This window comes from Nycticebus coucang, chromosome 6 (genome assembly GCF_027406575.1).
Source record: "Nycticebus coucang isolate mNycCou1 chromosome 6, mNycCou1.pri, whole genome shotgun sequence".
Lineage (NCBI taxonomy): Eukaryota > Metazoa > Chordata > Mammalia > Primates > Lorisidae > Nycticebus > Nycticebus coucang.
Genome location: NC_069785.1, coordinates 72,127,336 through 72,151,591, shown reverse-complemented (window position 1 = coordinate 72,151,591; position 24,256 = coordinate 72,127,336). Strand labels below are relative to the sequence as shown.

At 37.5% G+C, this 24,256-nt stretch overlaps 1 protein-coding gene across 8 annotated transcripts in view; it reads right to left on the bottom strand.

The window, feature by feature from the left end:
- GLCE (glucuronic acid epimerase) overlaps window positions 1–24,256 on the bottom strand; it is a 159,817-nt gene that overhangs the window by 13,966 nt on the left and 121,595 nt on the right. For 7 of the 8 annotated variants that reach the window (XM_053593357.1, XM_053593362.1, XM_053593361.1 and 4 more), the window contains 2 exons: window positions 9,812–10,410; window positions 5,336–5,581 (listed from right to left, as the gene is read on the bottom strand). In XM_053593357.1, coding sequence (XP_053449332.1) covers window positions 5,336–5,581; window positions 9,812–10,397 — 832 coding nt within the window. In that variant the 5' untranslated portion in view covers window positions 10,398–10,410. Of the gene's footprint in view, window positions 1–5,335; window positions 5,582–9,811; window positions 10,411–21,375; window positions 21,660–24,256 lie in introns of those variants that run through there. The other variant, XM_053593364.1, reaches the window with a different exon arrangement.

Here is a 24,256-nt window from a genome sequence, read left to right as displayed (position 1 = left end):
TTCGAACACTCCCAAACTCTCAAAGAGGAAAAGAAATGGAGGGCAAAAACAGACCACTCTCTCAGAGAGCTCTGGGATAATTCAAAGAAAATCAATATTTGTCTTATAGGAATCCCCAAAAGTGACAAAGTGGCTTCACAAGGCAGAGTCTCTTCTCCATAAGATTATGAAGGAGAACTTTCCAGACATGCCAAGAGATTCTAAAATTCATATAGCAGACAATTTCAGAAGTCCGGCATGACTCAACCCAAATAAGACATCCCCCAGACACATCATAATCAATTTCACTAAAGTTAATATGAAGGAGAAAATTCTGAAAGCAGCCAGACGAAAGAAAACCATCACCTGCAAGGGCAAGAATATCAGAATAACTGCAGATCTCTCTGCTGAAACCTTTCAAGCTAGAAGAGGATGGTCACTGACTTTTAATCTCCTAAAACAAAATAACTTTCAACCCAGGATCCTGTACCCAGCTAAACTGAGTTTCATTTATGACGGAGAAATTAAATACTTCAATGACATTCACATGTTGAAGAAATATGCCATAACTAAATCAGCTCTCCAGGACATTCTCAGACCTATCCTCCATAAAGACCAGCGTAATCCTCCACCACAAAAGTAAACCCACCCAGAAAATTTTGATCAAATTCCAACTTCCACAGTTGCAAAAGGATTAAAAATGTCCACCGGACTCTCGAAACACTTATCAATAGTCTCAATTAATGTGAATGGTTTAAATTGTCCTCTAAAGAGGCACAGGTTGGCTGACTGGATACAAAAACTCAAGCCAGATATCTGCTGCATACAAGAATCGCATCTTACTTTAAAAGACAAATATAGACTCAAGGTGAAGGGATGGTTATCTATACTCCAGGCAAATGGAAGGCAGAAAAAGCAGTTGTTGCAATCCTTTTGCAGATGCAATAGGCTTTAAACCAACCGAAATAAGGAAGGATAAGGATGGACATGTCATATTTGTTAAAGGTAATACTCAATATGATGAGATCTCAATTATTAATATTTATGCACCCAACAAGAATGCACCTCAATTTATAAGAGAAACTCTAACAGACATGAGCAACTTGATTTCCTCCAGTTCCACAGTAGTTGGAGATTTTAACACCCCTTTAGCAGTGCTGGATAGATCCTCCAAAGAGAAGCTAAGCAAAGAAATTTTACATTTAAACTTAACCATTCAACATCTGGACTTAACAGTCATCTATAGAACATTTCACCCCAACAAAACTGAATACACATTCTTCTCATCAGCCCACGGAACATACTCCAAAATCGACCACATCGTAGGCCACAAATCCAACCTCAGCAAATTAAAAAAAACAGAAATTATTCCTTGCATCTTCTCAGACCATCATGGAATAAAAGTTGAACGTAATAACAATAGGAATCTGCATACCCATACAAAAACCTTATGATGAAGGATAGATGGGTTATAGATGAGATTAAGAAGGAAATCACAAAATTTTTAGAACAAAACAACAATGAAGACATGAGTTATTAGAACCTCTGGGATACTGCAAAGACAGTCCTAAGAGGGAAATTTATAGCACTGCAAGCCTTCCTCAAGGAAATGGAAAGAGAGAAAGTTAATAACTTAATGGGACATCTCAAGCAACTGGAGAAGGAAGAACACACTAACCCCAAACCCAGCAGAAGAAAAGAAATAACCAAAATCAGAGCAGAAGTAAATGAAATTGAAAACAAAAGAATTATACAACAGATCAATAAATCCAAAAGTTGGTTTTTTGAAAAGATCAATAAAATAGATAAACCTTTGGCCAACCTAAACAGGAAAAAAAAGAGTAAAATCTCTAATTTCATCAATCAGAAATGGTAATGATGAAATAACAACAGACCCCTATGTTGAAATAATAACAACAGAAATTAAAAAAATCCTTAACAAATACTACAAGAAACTCTACTCTCAGAAATATGAAAATCTGAAAGAAATCGACCAATACCTGGAAGTATGCCACCTACCAAGACTTAGCCAGAACGAAGTGGAAATGTTGAACAGGCCTATATCAAGTTCTGAAATAGCATCAACTATACAAAATCTCCCTAAAAAGAAAAGCCCAGGACCAGATGGCTTTACGTCAGAATTCTACCAAACCTTTAAAGAAGAACTAGTACCTATATTACTAAACATCTTCCAAAATATAGAAAAAGAAGGAATACTATCCAATATATTCTACAAAGCAAACATCACTTGATCCCTAAACCAGGGAAAGACCCAACAAGAAAAGAAAATTATAGATCAATATCACTAATGAATATTCATGCTAAAATATTCAATAAGATCCTAACAAACAGAATCCAACAACACATCAAAAAAAATTATACACCACGACCAAGTGGGATTTATTCCAGGGTCTCAAGGCTGGTTCAATATTCGTAAATCTATAAATGTAATTCAACACATAAACAAACTAAAAAAATAAGGACCATATGATTCTTTCAATTGATGCAGAAACAGCTTTTGATAATATCCAGCAATCCCTTCATGATCAGAACACTTAAGAAAATTGGTATAGAAGGGACATTTCTTAAACTAATAGAGGCCATCTACGGCAAACCCACAGCCAATATTGTATTGAATGGAGTTAAATTGAAATCATTTCCACTTAGATCAGGAACCAGGCAAGGGGGCGGCACCTGTGGCTCAGTGAGTAGGGCGCCGGCCCCATATACCAGGGGGTGGTGGGTTCAAACCAGCCAAAACTGCAAAAAAAAAAAAAAAAAAGGAACCAGGCAAGGTTGCCCATTGTCTCCATTGCTCTTTAACATTGTAATGGAAGTTTTAGCTATTCCAATTAGGGAAGAAAAGGCAATCAAGGGTATCCACATAGGGTCAGAAGAGATCAAACTTTCACTCTTCGTAGATAATATGATCGGGTATCTGGAAAACACTAGGGATTCTACTACAAAACTTTTAGAAGTGATCAAGGAATACAGCCATGTCTCAGGCTACAAAATCAACACCCATAAATCTGTAGCATTTATATATACCAACAATAACCAAGCAGAAAAAACAATCAAAGACTCCATTCCTTTCACAGTAGTGCCAAAGAAGATGAAATATTTGGAAGTATACCTAACAAAGGACATGAAAGATCTCTACAAAGAGAACTATGAAACTTTAAGAAAAGAAATAGCTGAAGATGTTAACAGATGGAAAAACATACCATGCTCATGACTGGGAAGAATCAACATTGTTAAAATGTCTATATTATCCAAAGCAATATATAATTTTAATGCAATTCCTATTAAAGCTCCATTGTCATATTTTAAAGATCTTGAAAAAATAATATTTCATTTTATATGGAATCAGAAAAAACCTCGAATAGCCAAAACATTACTCAGAAATAAAAACACAGCAGGAGAATCACGCTACCAGACCTGAGACTGTACTATAAATCGATAGTGATCAAAACAGCGTGGTATTGGCACAAAAACAGAGAAGTAGATGTCTGGAACAGAATAGAGAAGGAAGAGATGAATCCAGCTACTTATCGTTATTTCATCTTTGACAAGCCAATTAAAAACATTCAGTGGGCAAAAGATTCCCTATTTAACAAATGGTGCTGGGTAAAGTGGCTGGCAACCTGTAGAAGATTGAAACTGGACCCACACCTTTCACCATTAACTAAGATAGACTCTCGCTGGATAACAGATTTAAACTTAAGACATGAAATTAAAAATACTTGAAGAAAGTGCAGGGAAAACTCTTGAAGGAATGGGCCTGGGTGAATATTTTATGAGGAGGACTCCCCAGGCAATTGAAGCAGTATCAAAAATACATTACTGGGACCTGATCAAACTAAAAAGCTTCTGCACAGCCAGGAACATAGTAAGTAAAGCAAGTAGACAGCCCTCAGAATGGGAGAAAATATTTGCAGGTTATACCTCTGATAAAGGTCTAATAACCGGAATCCACAGAGAACTCAAACGTATTAGCAAGAAAAGAACACGTGATCCCATCTCAGGGTGGGCAAGGGACTTGGAGAGAAACTTCTCTAAAGAAGACAGATGCACGAGTTACAGACACATGAAAAAAAGCTCATCATCCTTAGTCATCAGAGAAATGCAAATCAAAACTACTCTGAGATATCACCTAACCCCAATAAGAGTAGCCCACATAACAAAATCTCAAAACCAGAGATGTTGGCGTGGATGTGGAGAAAAGGGCACACTTCTACACTGCTGGTGGGAATGCACACTAATACATCCTCCTCCTGAAGGATGTTTGGAGAATACTTAGAGACCTAAAAATAGACCTGCCATTCGATCCTATAATTCCTTTACTAGGTTTATACCCAGAAGACCAAAAATTACAATATAACAAAGACATCTGTACCAGAATGTTTATTGCATCCCAATTCATAATTGCTAAGTCATGGAAGAAGCCCAAGTGCCCATCGACCCACGAATGGACTAGCAAATTGTGGTACAGGTATACCATGGAATATTATGCAGCCTTAAAGAAAGATGGAGACTTTACCTCTTTCATGTTTACATAGATGGAGCTGGAACATATTCTTCTTAGTAAAGTATCTCAGGAATGGAAGAAAAAGTATCCAATGTACTCAGCCCTACTATGAAGTTAATTTATAGCTTTCACATGAAGGCTATAACCCAACTATAGCACAAGAATATGGGGAAAGGGCCAAGGAAGGGGAAGGGAGTGGGGAGGTTAGGGTGGAGGGAGGGTAATGGGTGGGGCCACACCTATGGTGCATCTTAGAATGGGTACAGGTGAAACTTACTAAATGCAGAATACAAATGTCTACATACAATAACTATGAAAATGCCATGAAGGCTATGTTGAACAGTTTGATGAGAATATTTCAGATTGTATATGAAATGAACACCTTATACTCCTTGATTGCACTAATGTACACAGCTAGGATTTAACCATAAAAAAAAGAGAAAAATTAAAAGCCACTGGCAAAAAGTAGGCAGAAGAAAGGATGGCTCTATTCTCTCCATTAAAAATAATTCTACCTTAATGCCAAAGTTTAAAAATTAAACTATACTGTACTGAAATGTTAAAATAAATGGAGGAACTTCATTCCTCTGGGAAGATAAGATTCCTGGAGGGAGGGAAACCCTGAGCAGTAGTCTGGATCTTACATTCAGTCTATGGCCTAACTCTTCACACAGTAAATATTCCTTTTTATAATCTTGATTCTTTTAGCTATTCCTTCCTTAGGCATCTGGGTGATACTATGTGTTTTTTAAAGCCATATTAAAATTTTAAGGGAATATCACGTGCCATAAATCAATATTGAGCAGACACATATAATACATAACTTACCTGGAGCGATAAATTGTTTAACATTGGTGAATCTAGACTTATCCGCCACACTAGCCATAAAACAGCCCTTTGGCACAGTCCAGTCATTAGGCTTGCTGTTTTTGTCCCTGTCTTCTGCTGTTTCATATACCTCTACATGAGGAGGTTTCTCAGTTAGATTCTTGCTGTAATGACTTAACCCATACTGTGCAATCTGGATTGGATAGAAATAGCCTTGAGGTCCCCATTGTGTAGATAATGGTACACCTGGAAAATCGAGAAGCAAAATGAGTAATCATGTCCAGACATTTACAAACCTATTCTGAATATACTCCTCACTGTGTTCCTTCTGGAGAATGTTATAGGATTATCAGGAAGTTTTGAGTTTCTTTCTTACATTGCTTTCATAATTATAAGAAACTAATACCACATTAACCAGATGTGAAGAACAAAATTAAATGTTCATTCTCGGGCGGCGCCTGTGGCTCAGTGAGTAGGACGCCGGCCCCATATGCCGAGGGTGGCGGGTTCAAACCCAGCCCCGGCCAAATTGCAACAAAAAAATAGCCGGGCATTGTGGCGGGCGCCTGTAGTCCCAGCTGCTCGGGAGGCTGAGGCAAGAGAATCACGTAAGCCCAAGAGTTAGAAGTTGCTGTGAGCCGTGTGACGCCACGGCACTCTACCGAGGGCGGTACAGTGAGACTCTGTCTCTACAAAAAAAAAAAAAGTTCATTCTCATCCATTATTTATTGATACAGAGCAATGCAATGTAATAAAGTACTTTTTAATGACTGCCTTTTGCTCATTGCTACAGATGTTATATTTCATAATCCTGCTTCGCAATTTTATTTTAAATGTTAGTCCTGAAATGTTCTTTTCTTTTCTTTCTTTCTTTTTTTTTTTTTTTTTTGAGACAGAGTCTCAGTAGTACTCAGTACTCAGAGCCTTAGTAGCGTGCTATGGCGTCACAGCTCACAACAACTTCCAGCTCTTGGGCCTCAGTGATTCTCTTGCCTTAGCCTCCCAAGTAGCTGGGACTACAGGCACTCACCACAACGCCCGGCTATTTTTTTGTTGCAGTTTTTACTGTTGTTTTAGCTGGCGCAGGCCAGATTCGAACCCGCCAGCCTCGGTGTATGTGGCTGGTGCTTCGGGGTGGGGGCGAGCCAATCCTGAAATTTTCTTAAACACTTATATTTAAGAATCGGGTTAACTCATTTCTCCCTCCAGTGTCAAAATGTGGTCTAATAAGTAAGTATACAATCTGATGGTTAAAGAATTTGCTTGAGAAGCCTGCTATGACTAGGTAACTTATATACACACAGCATGAAATTCTTTTTCATATCTTTCCTGTCAAAATCTAATCTTTAAGAACAGTTTAAAAAAAAAAACTATTAAAGAGGTATATTTAACCTTAAATTCTTAAAATAATTCATTAATGGATTATCTCTTGAAAAGTTCTAAGCACAACTTTTAAATGTTTGGTATTAGTGTTTATTTTAGTAATTTCCTACATAGGAATTACAATAGTACATTGCACAAAATACTGTACTGTTGAATCATGTACACGTTCAGAGATATATCTCTATCTGTAGTTCTAAAACAAATTACCAAGCATTTGATGGGCACAGCACATAGCGGGGACTTGCAAAATTGTATACGTTTTAATATACTTTTAAAACAATGTTTAAGGAATTAGGGACCATGTAGGCTAAAAGAATTAGGCTATCGATAAGCTTTTTAACATTTATACCTTTTCTCTGCCAAACTACTTTCTAAAAAAGTGGAACCTATTCATGCTTCCTGTCGCAGAGTATGATGATTCCCTTGTCAGTCCACTCTTGGCATCATGGGAACATTGCTTTTTAGTCTGTTGTTTACAAAGGAATATCATCAATTTCTTTCTTGAACAATTAGTGAGGGCAAATATCAAGGGAAGACTCCCCCACACAACCTCAAATTGAATTATTATTTAATAAAAGATAGGGTTATATAACCTTACTAAAGATGTGTGATGACTACAATAATGTTCAAATGCATAAGAACTGAAAGTGACCAATGAAACAGACGAGTAGGCCAGCAGTACTCATAAGAATTTCATATAAAACTACATCATGAATCAGTGGGGAAAAGAGATTATTCAATACATGTTGGGGAAAAAAATCTAAAATTAGGCACTGACCTTATACCATCTGCCAAGATATAAATCAATTTAGCAAAACTAAAAAAGTTAAATGCAAAAAAAAAAAGAAACTATAAAACTACTAGAGAAACTATAAGTGAAAAGCTAATTATAATATGGCAAATGTCTACGCATAAACCAAAGTACAGAGATCAGAAAGACTCTGTAAATTTTAATACATAGCACTAAAAACTTCTATAACTAACAAACCATAGTAAAATTAAAAAAAAAAAAAAAACTGAAGAAAACATCTTTAACAAATCTGAGTGTCACTACCCTTACTATGTAAGTAAGAGTTCACACAAACATATTAAAAAAATACTCCACTAATAACATTTTAAAAAGGCAAAAGAATATAAAAACACAGGGAGAAAATACTTGATCTCACTAGGTACTCCTTTATAAACAACAGATTAAAGTTCCGTGATGGCAAGAGTTGACTGACAAGGGATCATACTGTGCTAGTGCTTTTCAAGAAAGCAGTTTGCAAAACAGATCAAGAGTTTGTCAGTTTATTTGATATAATAGTTAATTATATTCTCGGAGTAGGAATATTGTACTCTGAGAATAAAATTAAAATAGCAAATGAAGATTAGCAATGAATATCTGTAACATTATTTATAACACCAGAAAAAATGAAGATGACCTAAGTGTTATCATGGGTAAGTGTCCAACAAAAGAGGATTCCATACATTATATGGCACATCCTTACCACAAATATTAGTTATTAAAATGTGCAGCAAATATTCGATCACAAGGGGAAGTAAACATAATATGTTAAATGAAAACAGCACAATATAAAATCAGTATGACCTCAATTTACTTAAAAAATGTTTATCTACATCAACCAAAAGATAAAAAAAACACACACACATCAAAATATTAACAGTACTTATAGGTGCTTTATTTTTTTCTGTAGAATCTAGACACCTATTAATTCTATAAACTTTTATTTTTTGTTTTATTTTTGTTTTTTTTTTTTTGAGACAGAGTCTCACTATATCGCCCTGGGTAGAGTGCTGTGGTGTCACAGCTCACAGCAATCTCCAACTCTTGGGCGTAAGCGATTCTCTTGCCTCAGCCTCCCAAGTAGCTGGGTCTACAGGTGCCCACTACAATGCCGGCTTTTTTTTTGTTGTTGCAGTTGTTTAGTTGGGCCGGGTTCAAACCCACTACCCTCGGTGTATGTGGCTGGCATCATAACCACTGTGCTACAGGTGCTGGCCTCATATGCCGGAGGTGCTGGGTTCAAACTCAGCCCAAGCCAAAAACTGCAAAAAAAAAAAAAAAAAAAAGTTTGGCCATGATTATCTTTGAAATTGCTAACAAACTACTACCTCCTGAATCACTTTATAATGGTATAATAGTGAATAGGTGAATGGTATAATAGTATAATTATTTTATAATAGTATATTCACTTTATAATGATATAATGGTATTAATAGGTGAATCTGGCCCCCTCTCCTCTTTTAAGCATCTGGTAAAGATATTATAAAGTATCTATAGAGTCACCAAGTGAGCGCAAACTTTTCTTTCAAAGCAAAAATATATATTAAGTTAAAAGCTTGTTTCAACACAGATTTTTAAAATCACGCTATAGCATAATGAGGAAAATAAAAATTGAACAATCTCAAAACACATGGAACTCTTTCCTCTATTTAATTAAATGATATACTTTAAAGTCACATTCAAGGTTTTCTGGTTTGAAAAGCGAATTCCAAAGCATACTAACTATGTACATAAGGAACCTCACCCGCCTCAGGTTTGCTTGCTTGTTTGTTTTTGGACAAGCTTGAATGACCAATACCTTGGGTTTTAAAGACAATAAAGACAGTTATGTGACAGACCACAGGAGTTCAGCATAAGTTCAGAGAAAAAGTGTTTATATATTGTCCTGTCCTGAAGACTTAAAACTTCCTTCCAGAGGTGATACCTAGCTAACCAGCTCACATTGGTATGTATGCTAAATAGATGGGGCCAGAGGATGGTCTCTCTCCTTTTTCCATCTCCCCTCAGAGGATAATAACTGTATATATTAATGTAAAATTTCTGAAGATGCTGTGCCTTGACTGTACTGGTGAGAATTTTTATAATCCTATTTGTTTAGGTATCATCTCATTACTGCCCTTAAATGATACCATTTAGAAAGTTGCCCTAGGTTCAGACTTAACCTGTTCCTCCCTGCTAAGTCTGAATGATGAAAAGTCTCTTGATAAATCGCTATGTGTACCTGCTGTATAATTAACATCTATGTTTTTTTTTATCTTCAACATTATCAGGCTTTAAAAATGCAAGTGAAGCAGAGAAATACCAACCTTCAACCCCGCTTATGCACTTGACTCTGTCTCTGACTTCCACATTGTAGCCTTCAAAGGACATAAAGACGCCGTCAGGATGGTAAGGGGCTCTCTGTGCATAAACTTTGGAATAGCTATGAGAGAATTCGAACCGATCATAGCCATCATACTGAACCACCTTTCCGTAAACATCAAAATATTTCTCCACCCAAGTAAATGGAAGAAAAACTTCATTCCCCTCTCGTCTCCCTTTAATTGTATGTTCATCATTTATGAGACAGTCAATTTCTTCATATTTGAGCCCTAATACCTTACTTCCTCCATTGTTACTGAAGCCCCCAACAACAGGGGGTGCTTTCTGCTGCTCCTGAGGGAATGCCTCCTCAGACTGTTGTTTGGCCATGTGGTTCACATAGTTGTTACTCTCAGATGCTGCTGCTCTTTTTTCTAATCCATCCCCTCTGAAGCCACTACTTAAGTGTCGTGGAAATTGGATTGCTTTGTCACTGGAACACTTATTCCACAGAAGTACTGTGACCAAAGTGAAGAGTGCGCAGATGATAATCAAAGTCTTATAGTTGACCCGAGCTGCCAAGCAACGCATATTCAGACCATACCTGTGGAGGCAAGAAGAAAAATTCATGCAAAGATGTTATAAAGTTTTCTTTATTTTTTAAATGTTGAACAACCATCTTAGGGCAATTTTATTAACTGCATATAATCTGATCAGATTTAAAATTACTAACTCAAACTTTTCAGCACAAAGAAAAGAGATGCTCCCCTCTTTTGATAAAATGGTCAATTAACATAATTCTCTAAAACAGAAGTGTCCAAATTTTCTTAGTTTGTGGCTCCCTTGGTATCTCAGTAATTTTTCACAATGTCCCCTAGCCCAAAAGATATACCTAATACAGGTTGAGTATCCCTTGCCAAAAAGGCTTGGGACTAGAAGTGTTTTAGATTTCTGAATTTGGAATATTTTGGAATATTTGCATTATATTTATTATTCAGCACCGCAAATTTGAAAATTCAAAATCTGAAATGCTACAATGAGCATTTCCTTTGAGTGTCATGTTAGCACTAAAAAAAGTTTGGATTTGTAAGCATTTTGAATTTCAGATTTTTGGATTTAGAATGCTGAGTCTGTAGTTTCATTTATTAAGTAGTTAGAGCCAAACAACTTACATATTTATGCCCTACCACCTTAGTAGCTTCCAGAAAAACATATCTTTTCAAGAAAAACACTGACATTCATGTTACCAAATCCAACAGTGAATTTTTAATGCTCATCCTAACTGACCAAAGCAGCATAAAATAGCAAATGACTCCTTCCTTCATGGAACTCTTCATTCCCATGGTTTCTAGGGCACCAAGCACTTGGTTCTCCCTATAATCCACTTGCTGTTCTTCCTCATTCTTCTTTGAGCCTCTTTCTTATCTCCTTGACCCTTAAATGTTGGAACGCCTTAGGCTCTTAGTCCTTAGACCTCTTCTTTATCTCTATTCACTCCTAAATCATTGCATTCAATCACCTTTAAATAGGAGTGTGTATGTGTATGTATGGTATCTCCAAATTCTATTTCCAGGCCCTATCTATCTTCTGACTATATATACCCAAATAATTGACATTTTTATTTGGAGGTTAAAAAGAATTCTGAAATAACATCAAAAATTTAACTTCTAAAACTTTCCCCTCAACCTGTTCCTCCCTTCCTATTGTTCACACTAAAAATCTTGACTTCTCTCTTGCTTGCTTCATATCCAGTCAGTCAGAAAATCTTGGCTCTACCTTCAAATTATACCCAGAAGCTGACCTGTTTTCATTAACTCCACTGTTACCACCACATCAGAATCACTTTCATACTTCACCTGGAACACAGCAGTGATAGCTAAACGGGTCTCTCTGCTTCTACCCTTGACCTACTATTCTACCCCCAAGTCTCTTCTCAACATAGTAGTAAGAATGATTCTCCTAAATTTAAGCCAGATCGTGTCATTCCAGTGCTGATGAGAAAAAAATCTAATGCTTTTTGATCCTATTGGCCAAATGATGTAACTGCCAGTTGTGATCGCAATGCAAGTAGTCTTTGGTCACTTATTGTTGGGATTATTGGGAAACATGGGAAATTATGGATTAGTTTTATGTATGATGTATAAAATATTTCAGCCTGTTGAGAGTAAAGGGAGTAGTCTAATTGTTGTTTGCCATGGTGGTTCTGTGATTTTTTTGTATGGTGTGATGATCTGATTTTGGCTATACTGCTCTTCTGCAGGTCTGTGTGGGCTAAGCACAAGCTGCTTGGTAGTGTTCCTTTAGGGTAAGTGGGTGAGGAGTCAGCAGACCTTCTAAATGCCAGAATGAAGATGGCTTTTTCTCTTTTTTTCTGGGGACATAACATACAAGTTAGAAGACATAGTTTTTCCCAATTTTTCTAAAGAGAATCTACCTAGGATCCTGCCAGCTGAGAGAGGTACACGGAAGTGAGGAGAGGGTATAGCTGTGCCTCTGGTACCCAGATAGGGATCCAGGAATCTGTTCTACTATCACCCTTTGGTAGTCATATTAATGGTTTCTTCATTTCTCATTCTTATACATTTTATTTCAGTGGGGAATCAGGAAAGCAAAGATTTGGGTTTGATCTTAAAAATCATATACAGATTTTAAGAGGTGGATAATACATTGTGTCATCTTCATTGTTAGTATGAGAAAAATGTGTTGAATGCTAAGTGCTAAAAAAACAAAGCATAGTGCATGCAAACTGTCAGACGTCATATTTCCTTATATTGTAGTAGAGGCAAACTGATAACACTGAATGGTATTTATTTATTAAAAATCTTTCATTAAAAATACTTGCGTGTCAACATCTGAATAATCTGTCAGCTATGACTAACATTTTGAACAATTAAAATAGAAAATAGGACCAGGTGTGGTGGCTCATGTCTGTAATCTCAGTATCTTGGGAGGCTAAGGCAGGAGGATAATGTGAGGCCAGGAGTTCAAGACCAGCCCCAGCACTATCATGATATCCTGCCTTTAAAGAAAGAAAAATAACTAGGCATGATGGTGTGCATGAGTCTGTAGTTGTACCTACTTAAGAAGCTGAGGCAGGAGCATCCCCTGAGCCCAGGAGTTCTAGATTACAGTGAGCTATGACTGAACCACTGCACTCCAGCCTGGGTAACATGGCAAAAAAAAAATCAATTAATTTAAAAAAGTAAAAAATAAAGAAATAGAAAAAAAGATTTTTGTCTTACATTTGAGAAGCTCCCTTCCTCCATTACTCAAACAAGAGTAACCCTGCTTATGGAATAAGGCTATCATTATGATGAGGCATATGAAGAGAAAGTAGAGAAAAATCAAAACAAAAGCTTTCAATAATCTCTATACCCAGATTTTGTTATCTGATACCATTCCTTACTAAAAATAATCAGGGCTTCTTAGAGAAACGGATAATGCAAGGTCTGGGGCTGGGAAATCTTGCCATGCCAGAAAACAAGGGAACTTTCAAATATCAATGGATCATTATTTAGGGGATCAAGAAAGCAGCAAGAGATAGATAAATCGGACAAATACTAATAATTGCCAAAGCTGAGAGTAACAGGTATATTGTGAGTAACAGGTATATCATTATACTGTTCTCTAATTATAGTATTATATTTAAACATTTCCACAATTAAAAAATATAGCATCATAGCAAAAAGACATAGGAATCAACATGAAATGGCTCCTTCCCTGCTAGTAAAAGTTGTAAGAATTATGACTAGAGTTGACTGAGACACATTCAGTCAATGAATATCTATCAATCTATAATGATATTCAAAAAGAAGAAAACAAAAAAAACCTTCCATATTCTGAGCTGGTGAAAATTGGTAACTAAGAGAAAGAATTTATTTATTTATCTTATTACCATTATGCACTCTCTCATGAAATTACAGATTCAGGCGAGTGTTTCAATCAGGTAAATGTTTGCTATGACCTAGAGATTCATACTGTGCAAAGTAAAGTAACAACAAATACAACATTACCTCATCAAGAAAAGGATAAGACTCTATAATGAAGTGGTCAGATAGTCAACTTCAGTCTCATTAATGGTGACTCATCTAGAAACTGTATCTCTAAGTAAGTTATAATAAAAAATACACAATCTATCATATATTTTAGTAAAAAATGTTTAACTTGTATCTCACAGGCCTTAAGATTTAACTTTTAGTTAAGAGGAAAGATAAGGGATAAAGGAACAAGTAAATCAGGAAGCCACCAGACATACCTAGAAGGGAAGACATCCTGTGGCATGTCTCCTCAATGAAATTACTAATATGAAAAAGAAAAGGAGAATAGGAGACTAGGTTCTGGGTTCTTTCCCCCTCCCGCCTCCCCACCCCCCCCCAGACTTAGGGATGACTCTGACAGATCCGAGCAGAATTCACCAATGTAGAGGCCAATAGGAACATTGACGATTCAAAGGTAGAGATCAAAATATCAGCATTAACAAATTTGGAAGAAGTTGATTCTAACCTGCCAAGGATGACTTTAAGGAGTTCAATGAAGGAAGGCACTGGAAATGTGGTGGAAACAGCAAAAAAATAATAATTAGAAGTAGAAACTGAAGATGGGACTGAATTACTGCAACCCAGCATAAAACTTTAACAAATGCAGAACTAACTGCTTCTTATGGATAAGCAAAGAAAGTGTTTTCTTGAGATGGAATCCACTCCTGATGAAGATGCTATGAACATTGTTGAAATGACAACAAAGGATTTAGAATATTACATAAACTTAGTTGATAAAGTAATGGCAGAATTTGGGAAAAATGACTCCAATTTTGAAAGAAGTTCCACTGTCAGTAAAATGCTATCAAACAGTTATCACTTGCTATAAGGAAAGCTTTCATGAAGGGAAGACTCTATTGATATGGCAAACTTTATTGTTGTCTTATTTTAAGACATTGCCCTAGCCAGCCTTTAGCAATCAGCAGTCAACAACATCAAGGCAAGACCGTCTACCAGCAAAAAGATAATGATTTGCTAAAGGTTCAGATGATCCTTTTCAGGGGTCCTCAAACTGCAGCCCATGGGCCACATGAGGCGGTGTGATTGTATTTGTTCCCGTTTTATTTTTTTACTTCAAAATAAGATATGTGCAGTGTGCATAGGAATTTGTTCATAGTTTCTTTTTTTTTTTTTTTTATTGTTGGGGATTCATTGAGGGTACAATAAGCCAGTTACACTGATTGCAATTGTTAGGTAAAGTCCCTCTTGCAATCATGTCTTGCCCCCATAAAGTGTGAAACACACTAAGGCCCCACCCTCCTCCCTCCATCCCTCTTTCTGCTTCCCCCCCCCATAAACATAATTGTCATTAATTGTCCTCATATCAAGATTGAGTACATAGGATTCATGCTTCTCCATTCTTGTGATGCTTTACTAAGAATAATGTCTTCCACTTCCATCCAGGTTAATACGAAGGATGTAAAGTCTCCATTTTTTTTAATAGCTGAATAGTATTCCATGGTATACATATACCACAGCTTGTTAATCCATTCCTGGGTTGGTGGGCATTTAGGCTGTTTCCACATTTTGACAATGGTAAATTGAGCTGCCATAAACAGTCTAGTACAAGTGTCCTTATGATAAAAGGATTTTTTTCCTTCTGGGTAGATGCCCAGTAATGGGATTGCAGGATCGAATGGGAGGTCTAGGTTGAGTGCTTTGAGGTTTCTCCATACTTCCTTCCAGAAAGGTTGTACTAGTTTGCAGTCCCACCAGCAGTGTAAAAGTGTTCCCTTCTCTCCACATCCACGCCAGCATCTGCAGTTTTGAGATTTTGTGATGTGGGCCATTCTCACTGGGGTTAGATGATATCTCAGGGTTGTTTTGATTTGCATTTCTCTAATATATAGAGATGATGAACATTTTTTCATATGTTTGTTAGCCATTCGTCTGTCATCTTTAGAGAAAGTTCTATTCATGTCTCTTGCCCATTGATATAAGGGATTGTTGGCTTTTTTCATGTGGATTAATTTGAGTTCTCTATAGATCCTGGTTATCAAGCTTTTGTCTGATTGAAAATATGCAAATATCCTTTCCAATTGTGTAGGTTGTCTCTTTGCTTTGGTTATTGTGTCCTTAGCTGTACAGAAGCTTTTCAGTTTAATGAAGTCCCATTTGTTTATTTTTGATGTTGTTGCAATTGCCATGGCAGTCTTCTTCAAGAAGTCTTTCCCCAGGCCAATATCTTCCAGTGTTTTTCCTATGCTTTCTTTGAGGATTTTTATTGTTTCATGCCTTAAATTTAAGTCCTTTATCCATCTTGAATCGATTTTTGTGAGTGAGGAAAGGTGTGGGTCCAGTTTCAGTCTTTTACATGTAGACATCCAGTTCTCCCAACACCATTTATTGAATAGGGAGTCTTTCCCCCAAGGTAAGTTCTTGTTTGGTTTATCAAAGATTAGGTGGTTGTAAGATGTTAGTTTCATTTCTTGGTGTTCAATTCGATTCCAAGTGTCTATGTCTCTGTTTTTGTGCCAGTACCATGCTGTCTTGACCACTATGGCTTTGTAGTACAGACTAAAATCTGGTATGTTGATGCCCCCAGCTTTATTTTTGTTACTAAGAACTGCCTTAGCTATACGGGGTTTTTTCCGGTTCCATACAAAACGCAGAATCATTTTTTCCAAATCTTGAAAGTACAATGTAGGTACTTTGATAGGAATGGCATTGAATAGGTAGATAGCTTTGGAAAGTATAGACATTTTAACAATGTTGATTCTTCCCATCCATGAGCATGGTATGTTCTTCCATTTGTTAATATCCTCTGCTATTTCCTTTCTGAGGATTTCATAGTTTTCTTTATAGAGGTCCTTCACCTCCTTCGTTAGGTATATTCCTAGGTATTTCATTTTCTTTGAAACTATGGTGAAGGGAGTTGTGTCCTTAATTAGCTTCTCATCTTGACTGTTATTGGTGTATACAAAGGCTACTGACTTGTGGACATTGATTTTATATCCTGAAACATTACTGTATTTTTTGATGACTTCTAGGAGTCTTGTGGTTGAGTCTTTGGGGTTCTCTAAGTATAAGATCATGTCGTCAGCAAAGAGGGAGAGTTTGACCTCCTCTGCTCCCATGTGGATTCCCTTTATTTCCTTGTCTTGCCTAATTGTATTGGCTAGAACTTCCAGCACTACGTTGAATAGTAAAGGTGACAGAGGACAACCTTGTCTGGTTCCAGTTCTAAGAGGAAAAGCTTTCAGTTTTACTCCATTCAGTAAGATATTGGCTGTGGGTTTCTCATAGATAGCTTCAATCAGTTTTAGAAATATGCCACCTATGCCTATACTCTTCAGAGTTCTAATTAGAAAAGGATGCTGGATTTTATCAAATGCGTTTTCTGCATCTATGGAGAGGATCATGTGATCTTTATTTTTGCCTCTGTTAATATGGTGGATAACGTTTATAGACTTGTGTATGTTAAACCAGCCTTGCATCCCTGGGATGAAGCCTACTTGATCATGATGAATGACTTTTTTGATGATAAGCTGTAATCTATTGGCTAGGATTTTGTTGAGAATTTTTGCGTCTATGTTCATGAGTGAGATTGGTCTGAAATTCTCCTTTTTGTTTGGGTCTTTTCCTGGTTTTGGTATCAGGGTGATGTTTGCTTCATAGAATGTGTTGGGGAAGATTCCTTCTTCCTCAGTTTTTTGGAATAATTTCTGCAGTACAGGAATAAGCTCTTCCTTGAAGGTTTGATAGAATTCTGGAGTGAAGCCGTCTGGACCAGGGCATTTTTTAGTTGAAAGCTTTTTTATTGTTTCTTTGATCTCAGTGCTTGAAATTGGTCTGTTCAGGAGGTCTATTTCTTCCTGGCTAAGTCTAGGGAGAGGGTGTGATTCCAAATATTGATCCATTTCCTTCACATTGTCAAATTTCTGGGCATAGAGTTTCTGGTAGTATTCAGAGATGATCTCTTGTATCTCTGTGGGATCAGTTGTTATTTCCCCTTTATCGTTTCTGATTGAGGTTATTAGAGATTTTACTTTTCTATTTCTAGTTAGTCTGGCTAATGGTTTATCTATTTTATTTATTTTTTCAAAAAACCAACTCCTTGTTTCATTAATTTTCTGAATGATTCTTTTGTTTTCAATTTCATTGATCTCTGATTTGATTTTGGATATTTCTTTTCTTCTACTGAGTTTAGGCTTAGATTGTTCTTCTTTTTCCAATTCCATAAGATCTCTTGTGAGATCGTTGATATGCTCTCTTTCTGTTTTTCGAATGTAGGCATCTAAAGCGATGAATTTTCCTCTCAAAACTGCTTTTGCAGTATCCCACAGGTTTTGGTAGCTTGTGTCTTCATTGTTGTTATGCTCAAGGAAGTTAATGATTTCCTGTTTTATTTCTTCCTTCACCCATCTGTTATTCAACAGAAGATTGTTTAATTTCCATGCCTTTGGGTGGGCTTGAGCATTTTTGTTAGAGTTGAGTTCCACCTTTAGTGCCTTATGGTCTGAAAAGATACAAGGTAAAATTTCAATTCTTTTGATTCTGTTGATATTTGTTTTGTGTCCCAGGATATGATCAATTTTGGAGAATGTTCCATGGGGTGATGAGAAGAATGTATATTCTTTATCTTTGGGGTGGAGTGTTCTATATGCATCTATCAAGCATAGTTGTTCTAGGGTCTCATTTAAATCTCTTACATCTTTGTTTAATTTCTGTTTAGAGGATCTGTCCAGCTCTGTAAGAGGTGTGTTAAAGTCCCCTGTTATGATGGTATTATCAGATATCATATTGCTCAGACTGAGTAAGGTCTGCTTCAAGAATCTGGGAGCATTTAAATTGGGTGCATAAATATTTAGAATGGAAATGTCTTCTTGTTGTAGTTTTCCCTTGACCAATATAAAGTGACCATCTTTGTCTTTTTTGACTTTAGTTGCTTTAAATCCACACGTATCTGAAAATAAGATTGCAACTCCTCTTTTCTTCTGAATTCCGTTTGCCTGAAAAATTGTCTTCCAACCCTTGACTCGGAGCTTTAATTTGTCTTTTGAGGCCAGGTGTGTTTCTTGCAGACAGCAAATGGATGGCTTGTGTTTTTTAATCCAGTCAGCCAATCTATGTCTCTTCAGTGGGGAATTCAAGCCATTAACATTTATTGAGATAATTGATAAGTGTGGTAGTATTCTATTCGTCTTATTTTGTGACAGTCCATTGCTTAGTTTTATCTTTTGCATCAGTGTGGAGGTTTGGTTCTGTCCTTTAATTTCTGAGTTCTTACTTTGCTGCTGATCCATTGTGGTGGTCAGTGTGCACAACAGGTTGAAGTATTTCCTGTAGAGCTGGTCTTGTTGTGGCGAATTTCCTCAATGTTTGTATATCCGTAAATGATTTGATTTCTCCGTCAATTCTGAAGCTTAGCTTAGCAGGGTACAGAATTCTGGGCTGAAAATTGTTCTGTTTAAGTAGGTTAAAGGTAGATGACCATTGTCTTCTTGCTTGGAAAGTTTCATTAGAGAAGTCTGCGGTCACTCTGATGGATTTGCCCCTGTAGGTCAACTGGCGCTTACTCCTGGCAGCTTGCAGAATCTTTTCTTTTGTCTTGACTTTGGACAGGTTCATCACAATGTGTCTTGGAGAAGCTCGGTTAGAGTTGAGGCGACCTGGGGTCCGATATCCCTCTGAAAGCAGTGTGTCAGAATCTTTGGTGATGTTTGGGAAATTTTCTTTTATAATATTCTCTAGTATGGCTTCCATTCCTCTGGGGCATTCTTCTTCCCCTTCTGGAATTCCTATAACTCGTATGTTGGAACGCTTCATAAAGTCCCATAATTCTGACAGTGAACGTTCTGCTTTCTCTCTCTTCTTTTCTGCCTCTTTTACTGTCTGAGTTATCTCAAGAACTTTGTCTTCTACCTCTGAAATTCTTTCTTCTGCATGGTCTAACCTGTTGCTGATACTTTCCATTGTATCTTTAAGTTCCCTAATTGACTGTTTCAGTTCCTTCAGGTCTGCTATATCCTTTTTATATTCTTCATGTCGTTCATCTCTTATTTGATTCTGTTTTTGGATTTCCTTTTGGTTATTTTCCACTTTATTAGCAATTTCCTTCATTGTTTCCATCATTTCCTTCATTGTTTTTAACATGTGTATTCTAAATTCCCTTTCTGTCATTCCTAACATTTCTATATTGGTGGAATCATCTGCAGTAGCTACCTCATGGTCCCTTGGTGGGGTTGTTCTAGACTGGTTCTTCATGTTGCCTGGAGTTTTCTGCTGATTCTTCCTCATGAGTGGTTTCTTTTATCTGTTTCCTTGCCCTAATTTTCCTTTCACTTCCTCTTGCTCTTTAAGTTCTTGTGCCTGTGGACTAAGGGTTACAGGACCAGAAGGGTGAGAAGGTTGAAGAGCAAAAAAAGGGGATGAAAGAAAGGAGGACCGAGTGATAAGAAAAAAAGAAAGATAGAGAAAGGAGAGGGGGTGGGTATAAGGAATATTGACAAAAAGAAGAGAGGCACAGAAAGAGGGAGACAGGGCAATATAGGTGTACAGTAGGGTACTTTGACACAACCTTAAAAAACCCCACCTTCTGGGGGTGCCCAGTTGCGTGGTTCCCTTGAGGTCAGCAGCTCTTTGCTAACCTGATCAGACACAGTACCCCACCTCCACCAAGTAGAGAGGAAAGACAAAAATGCTATAAATCAAACCAAAACAAGCAAACAGAAAACTTTACGGGGATAAAATTGGGTGAAAAACCAAATTATATCGGTAGAAACACTAGCAAAAATGAAGTTGAAGTTATTAAAAAAGGCAGCAATGGGAAATTATAATTAAACTAGGAAAATTGAGAAAGAAAAAGGGATCTGTGTGGAAAAGATTGAAATTAAAAAAACAAAAGAACATCAGCAACGTCAAAATAAACAAACAAAAAAAACAACCAACCCAAAAAAAAAAGAAGAAAAAAATACACAACCAAAAACAAAGCAGTTTGTATATGTTATTGAATATTGTCTGGGCAACATGTGGTCTTCTGGGGTATGAGATGTTAATCACAGTTCTGGTACGACTGGAGGCTGCTGATTTCTCAAACCCCAGCAGGTAGACACCCTAAATCTCTCTTCAGCCTACTTAAAAGGCACTTTGAACTTGTAAACTTGCTGAGCAGAAGCTTTCCCAGCTTTCTCACTGGAATCGCTGCTGAAGTGGCTATCCACTTACTCAGTGTGCCAAAACCGGTCTCACTCTGCCCCTGAGGGTTAGGGCTGCAAGGCGGCTCAAACCCCACCCTTAGGCTACTTGGTTGCTGGGTTACCAGCTCCCACCCGTTTCTAGCTCTGCAACCCTGAGGGCGGAGCTTGCCGGGGCAGATCACTGACAATGGATCTGTGTGACCCAGCGCCAAACACTATTAGCTCCGTCTGGCTCAGCGGCTCAGACTGGGGCCCTAGACAACGGCCAAAGTTCTCCGCACTCCCGCTCAGGCCTTCCCCAAGGCAGTTCAACTCAGTGCCAAGTCCAAGGACATCAAAACAGTTCACAGGTAAGGCCTTTCTGGTTTGCAGTCTCGCTGCTACTGAACTTACAGTTGTGGGCGGGTTTAGACGGATTGAACACACGCGACCACTTGCCGGTTTTCCACTGTTTTAGTCCTCCTCTTGGGGTCCAGAAGTCTCTCGCTTACTCCCTGTATCTTCATAGGAGTGATGATAGGCAGTTCCCACCAGCCAGAGATGCCTGGAGTCCTATCTCCCCAGACTCACGGTGCCCAGATGCAAGGAAGCTGTTACTCGGCTGCCATCTTGCTCCGCCTCCATATAGTTTCTTTTTTTTAAACTATAGTCTGGCCCTCTAACGGTTTGAGGGACAGTGAATTGGCTGCCTGTTTAAAAAGTTTGAGGATGCCTGCTTTAGATAATCATCCTATAGATGATCCCTACTATATTAATGTATTGTATTAATATATTTTTAGCAATAAAGCATTCTTAAGATATGCACATTTCTTTTTTATTTATTATTATTATTATTATTATTGTTATTTTAGAGACAAAGTCTCACTTTGTCGCCCTCAGTAGAGTACCGTGGCAACATAGTTCACAGCAACCTCTAGCTCTTGGGTTTAGGCTATTCTCTTGTCTCAGCCTCCCAAGTAGCTGGGACCACAGGTGCCCGCCACAACGCCTGGCTATTTTTTGTTGCAGTTTGGCCAGGGCTAGATTTGAACCTGCCACCCTCGATATATGGGGCCAGCGCCCTATTCACTGAGCAACAGGTGCTGCCCCATATTTCTTTTTAAATTTACTTTTTTTGGGGGGGGGGTTCATTGAAGATACAAAGAATTAGGTTACATTGATTACATTTGTTAGATAAAATCCCTCATATAATTGAGTCCCGCCCCCAAAGGTGTGCCATACATTGTAACCCCTACTCCCACCCTCCTACCCTCTCTCTGCTCCCTTATTCTCCTAATATGTACATTATTTCTTAGATAATTGCTTTCATACTTAATAGACATCTTATGGCATAATGCAAACATAACTTTTATATGCACTGAGAAATAAAAAATTTATGACTCACTTTATTGCAATATCTACTTTCTTTTGGTGGCTTGGAACTAAATCCATATCTTCAAGGTATGAGTGCAGGAAATTATATTATTTGCATTTTACAAATGAAAAGACTAAGGCAAAGAGCCCACAAAAGGATTCATTGAAGCAGAGGACAGGGATAAGGCCAAGATGAAAACTTAAACATGCTAAAAAAAATTTGTGCTTTAAGATGATGAAACTGAGGCTTTGGGACATTAAGCAATTTACCTGAGGCCACACAATTTTTTCAATATTTCATATAACTAGTATTTAAAAAAAGTCAGTTAGTCTGACCCCCAAAGCCTGTGCTCTGATATGGCACAGGGTATCTAGGAACATATACATAAATATTACATTTTAGATGAAAGCCCTCCTTCCCTAGAAGATATTTTGACTTAAAACAGGTTATCAGGTTGTGAATGGAGCTTAGACATAAACAGGTCTTATTTTAGACGAAGTTGAATTTTGACCGTGAACTAGTTCACACAGGTAAAATACAATTTAGGAAAAGTTATGTAGTTGTTCTAAAAATGTATTAGCATTTCTGAATGGAGCAACAGGAACTTTTGAATTTTCTTTAGATCCAACCATATAATTACATGATTATATGCCATATTAATATTAGAAAAGAATAGAAATGAGAGTTATAATTATAAATGTTTATATATACATATATTCCAAGAAAGCCACCTGGTCTGCAGGTCGTTTAGAGTAATTATGCTCTTGAAAATAGGATTCCCACAGGCCCCACAAATCCAGTAGTAGTTTATAAATGCATTATAATGCTGGATTCCTGTTAATAATTGTTCTGTTGTTCTGGTATAGTCTATTGAAGCAGAACTTTACCCCAGAGATAGAAATAGAGCTTAACTATTTCATCAGTTTATGTTACTTTGAAGCTTTGAAAATAATGTACCAGTGTCCCAAAAGTCCCAAGGTAACAGTGTATATAATTATGCAAATAACATATTGGTGGCAGTATATACTGGCAGTAATAATGTAGTGGCGCCAGTATACACATGTTCATATAATGAAGAGTAACTAACATTAGTATAAAAAGTTAGGGTACAGAAAGAAGAAATTTATTTACTTATTTTTTGAGATGGAGTCTCACTATGTCACCCCTTGGTAGAGTGCTGTGGCGTCACAGCTCACAGCAACCTCTAACTCTTGGGCTTAAGTGGTTCTCTAGCCTTACCCTCCCAGGTAGCTGGGACTACAGGTGCCCGCCACCACACCTGGCTATTTTTTTGTGGTAGTTGTCATTGTTGTTTGGCAGATCTAGGCCAGGCTCGAACCTGCCAGCTCTGGTGTATATGGCTGGTGCCCTAGCCACTGAGCTACAGGCGCTGAATGGAAAAGAAGAAATATTAAGATAAAAAAATTTTTTTGTTTTACTTTTTCTTGTTTTTTCCCCCATCCCCCTCCCCCCTCCCCACTTCTCCATTCCCTCACCCCCTTGTATTAACTCATCTACTGTCTTATATTAGAATAGAGTACATTGGATTCTTGCTTCTCCATTCTTGTGATGCTTTACTAAGAAGAATGTGCTCCGCCTCCATCAAGGTTAATACAAAAGATGTAAAAGTCCCCATCTTTTTTAGTGGCTGAATAGTATTCCATGGTACACATACACCACAGTTTGTTAATCCATTCCTGGGTTGGAGGGCATTTAGGCTGTTTAGGCTGATTATAAATTGAGCTGCAATAAACAGGTACAAGTAATGGGATTGCAGGATCAAATGGGAGGTCTAATTTGAGTTCTTTGAGGATTCTCCATACTTCCTTCCAAAGAGGTTATATTAGTTTGCAGTCCCACCAGCAGTGTAAAAGTGTTCCCTTCTCTCCACATCCATGCCAGCATCTGCAGCTTTGAGAT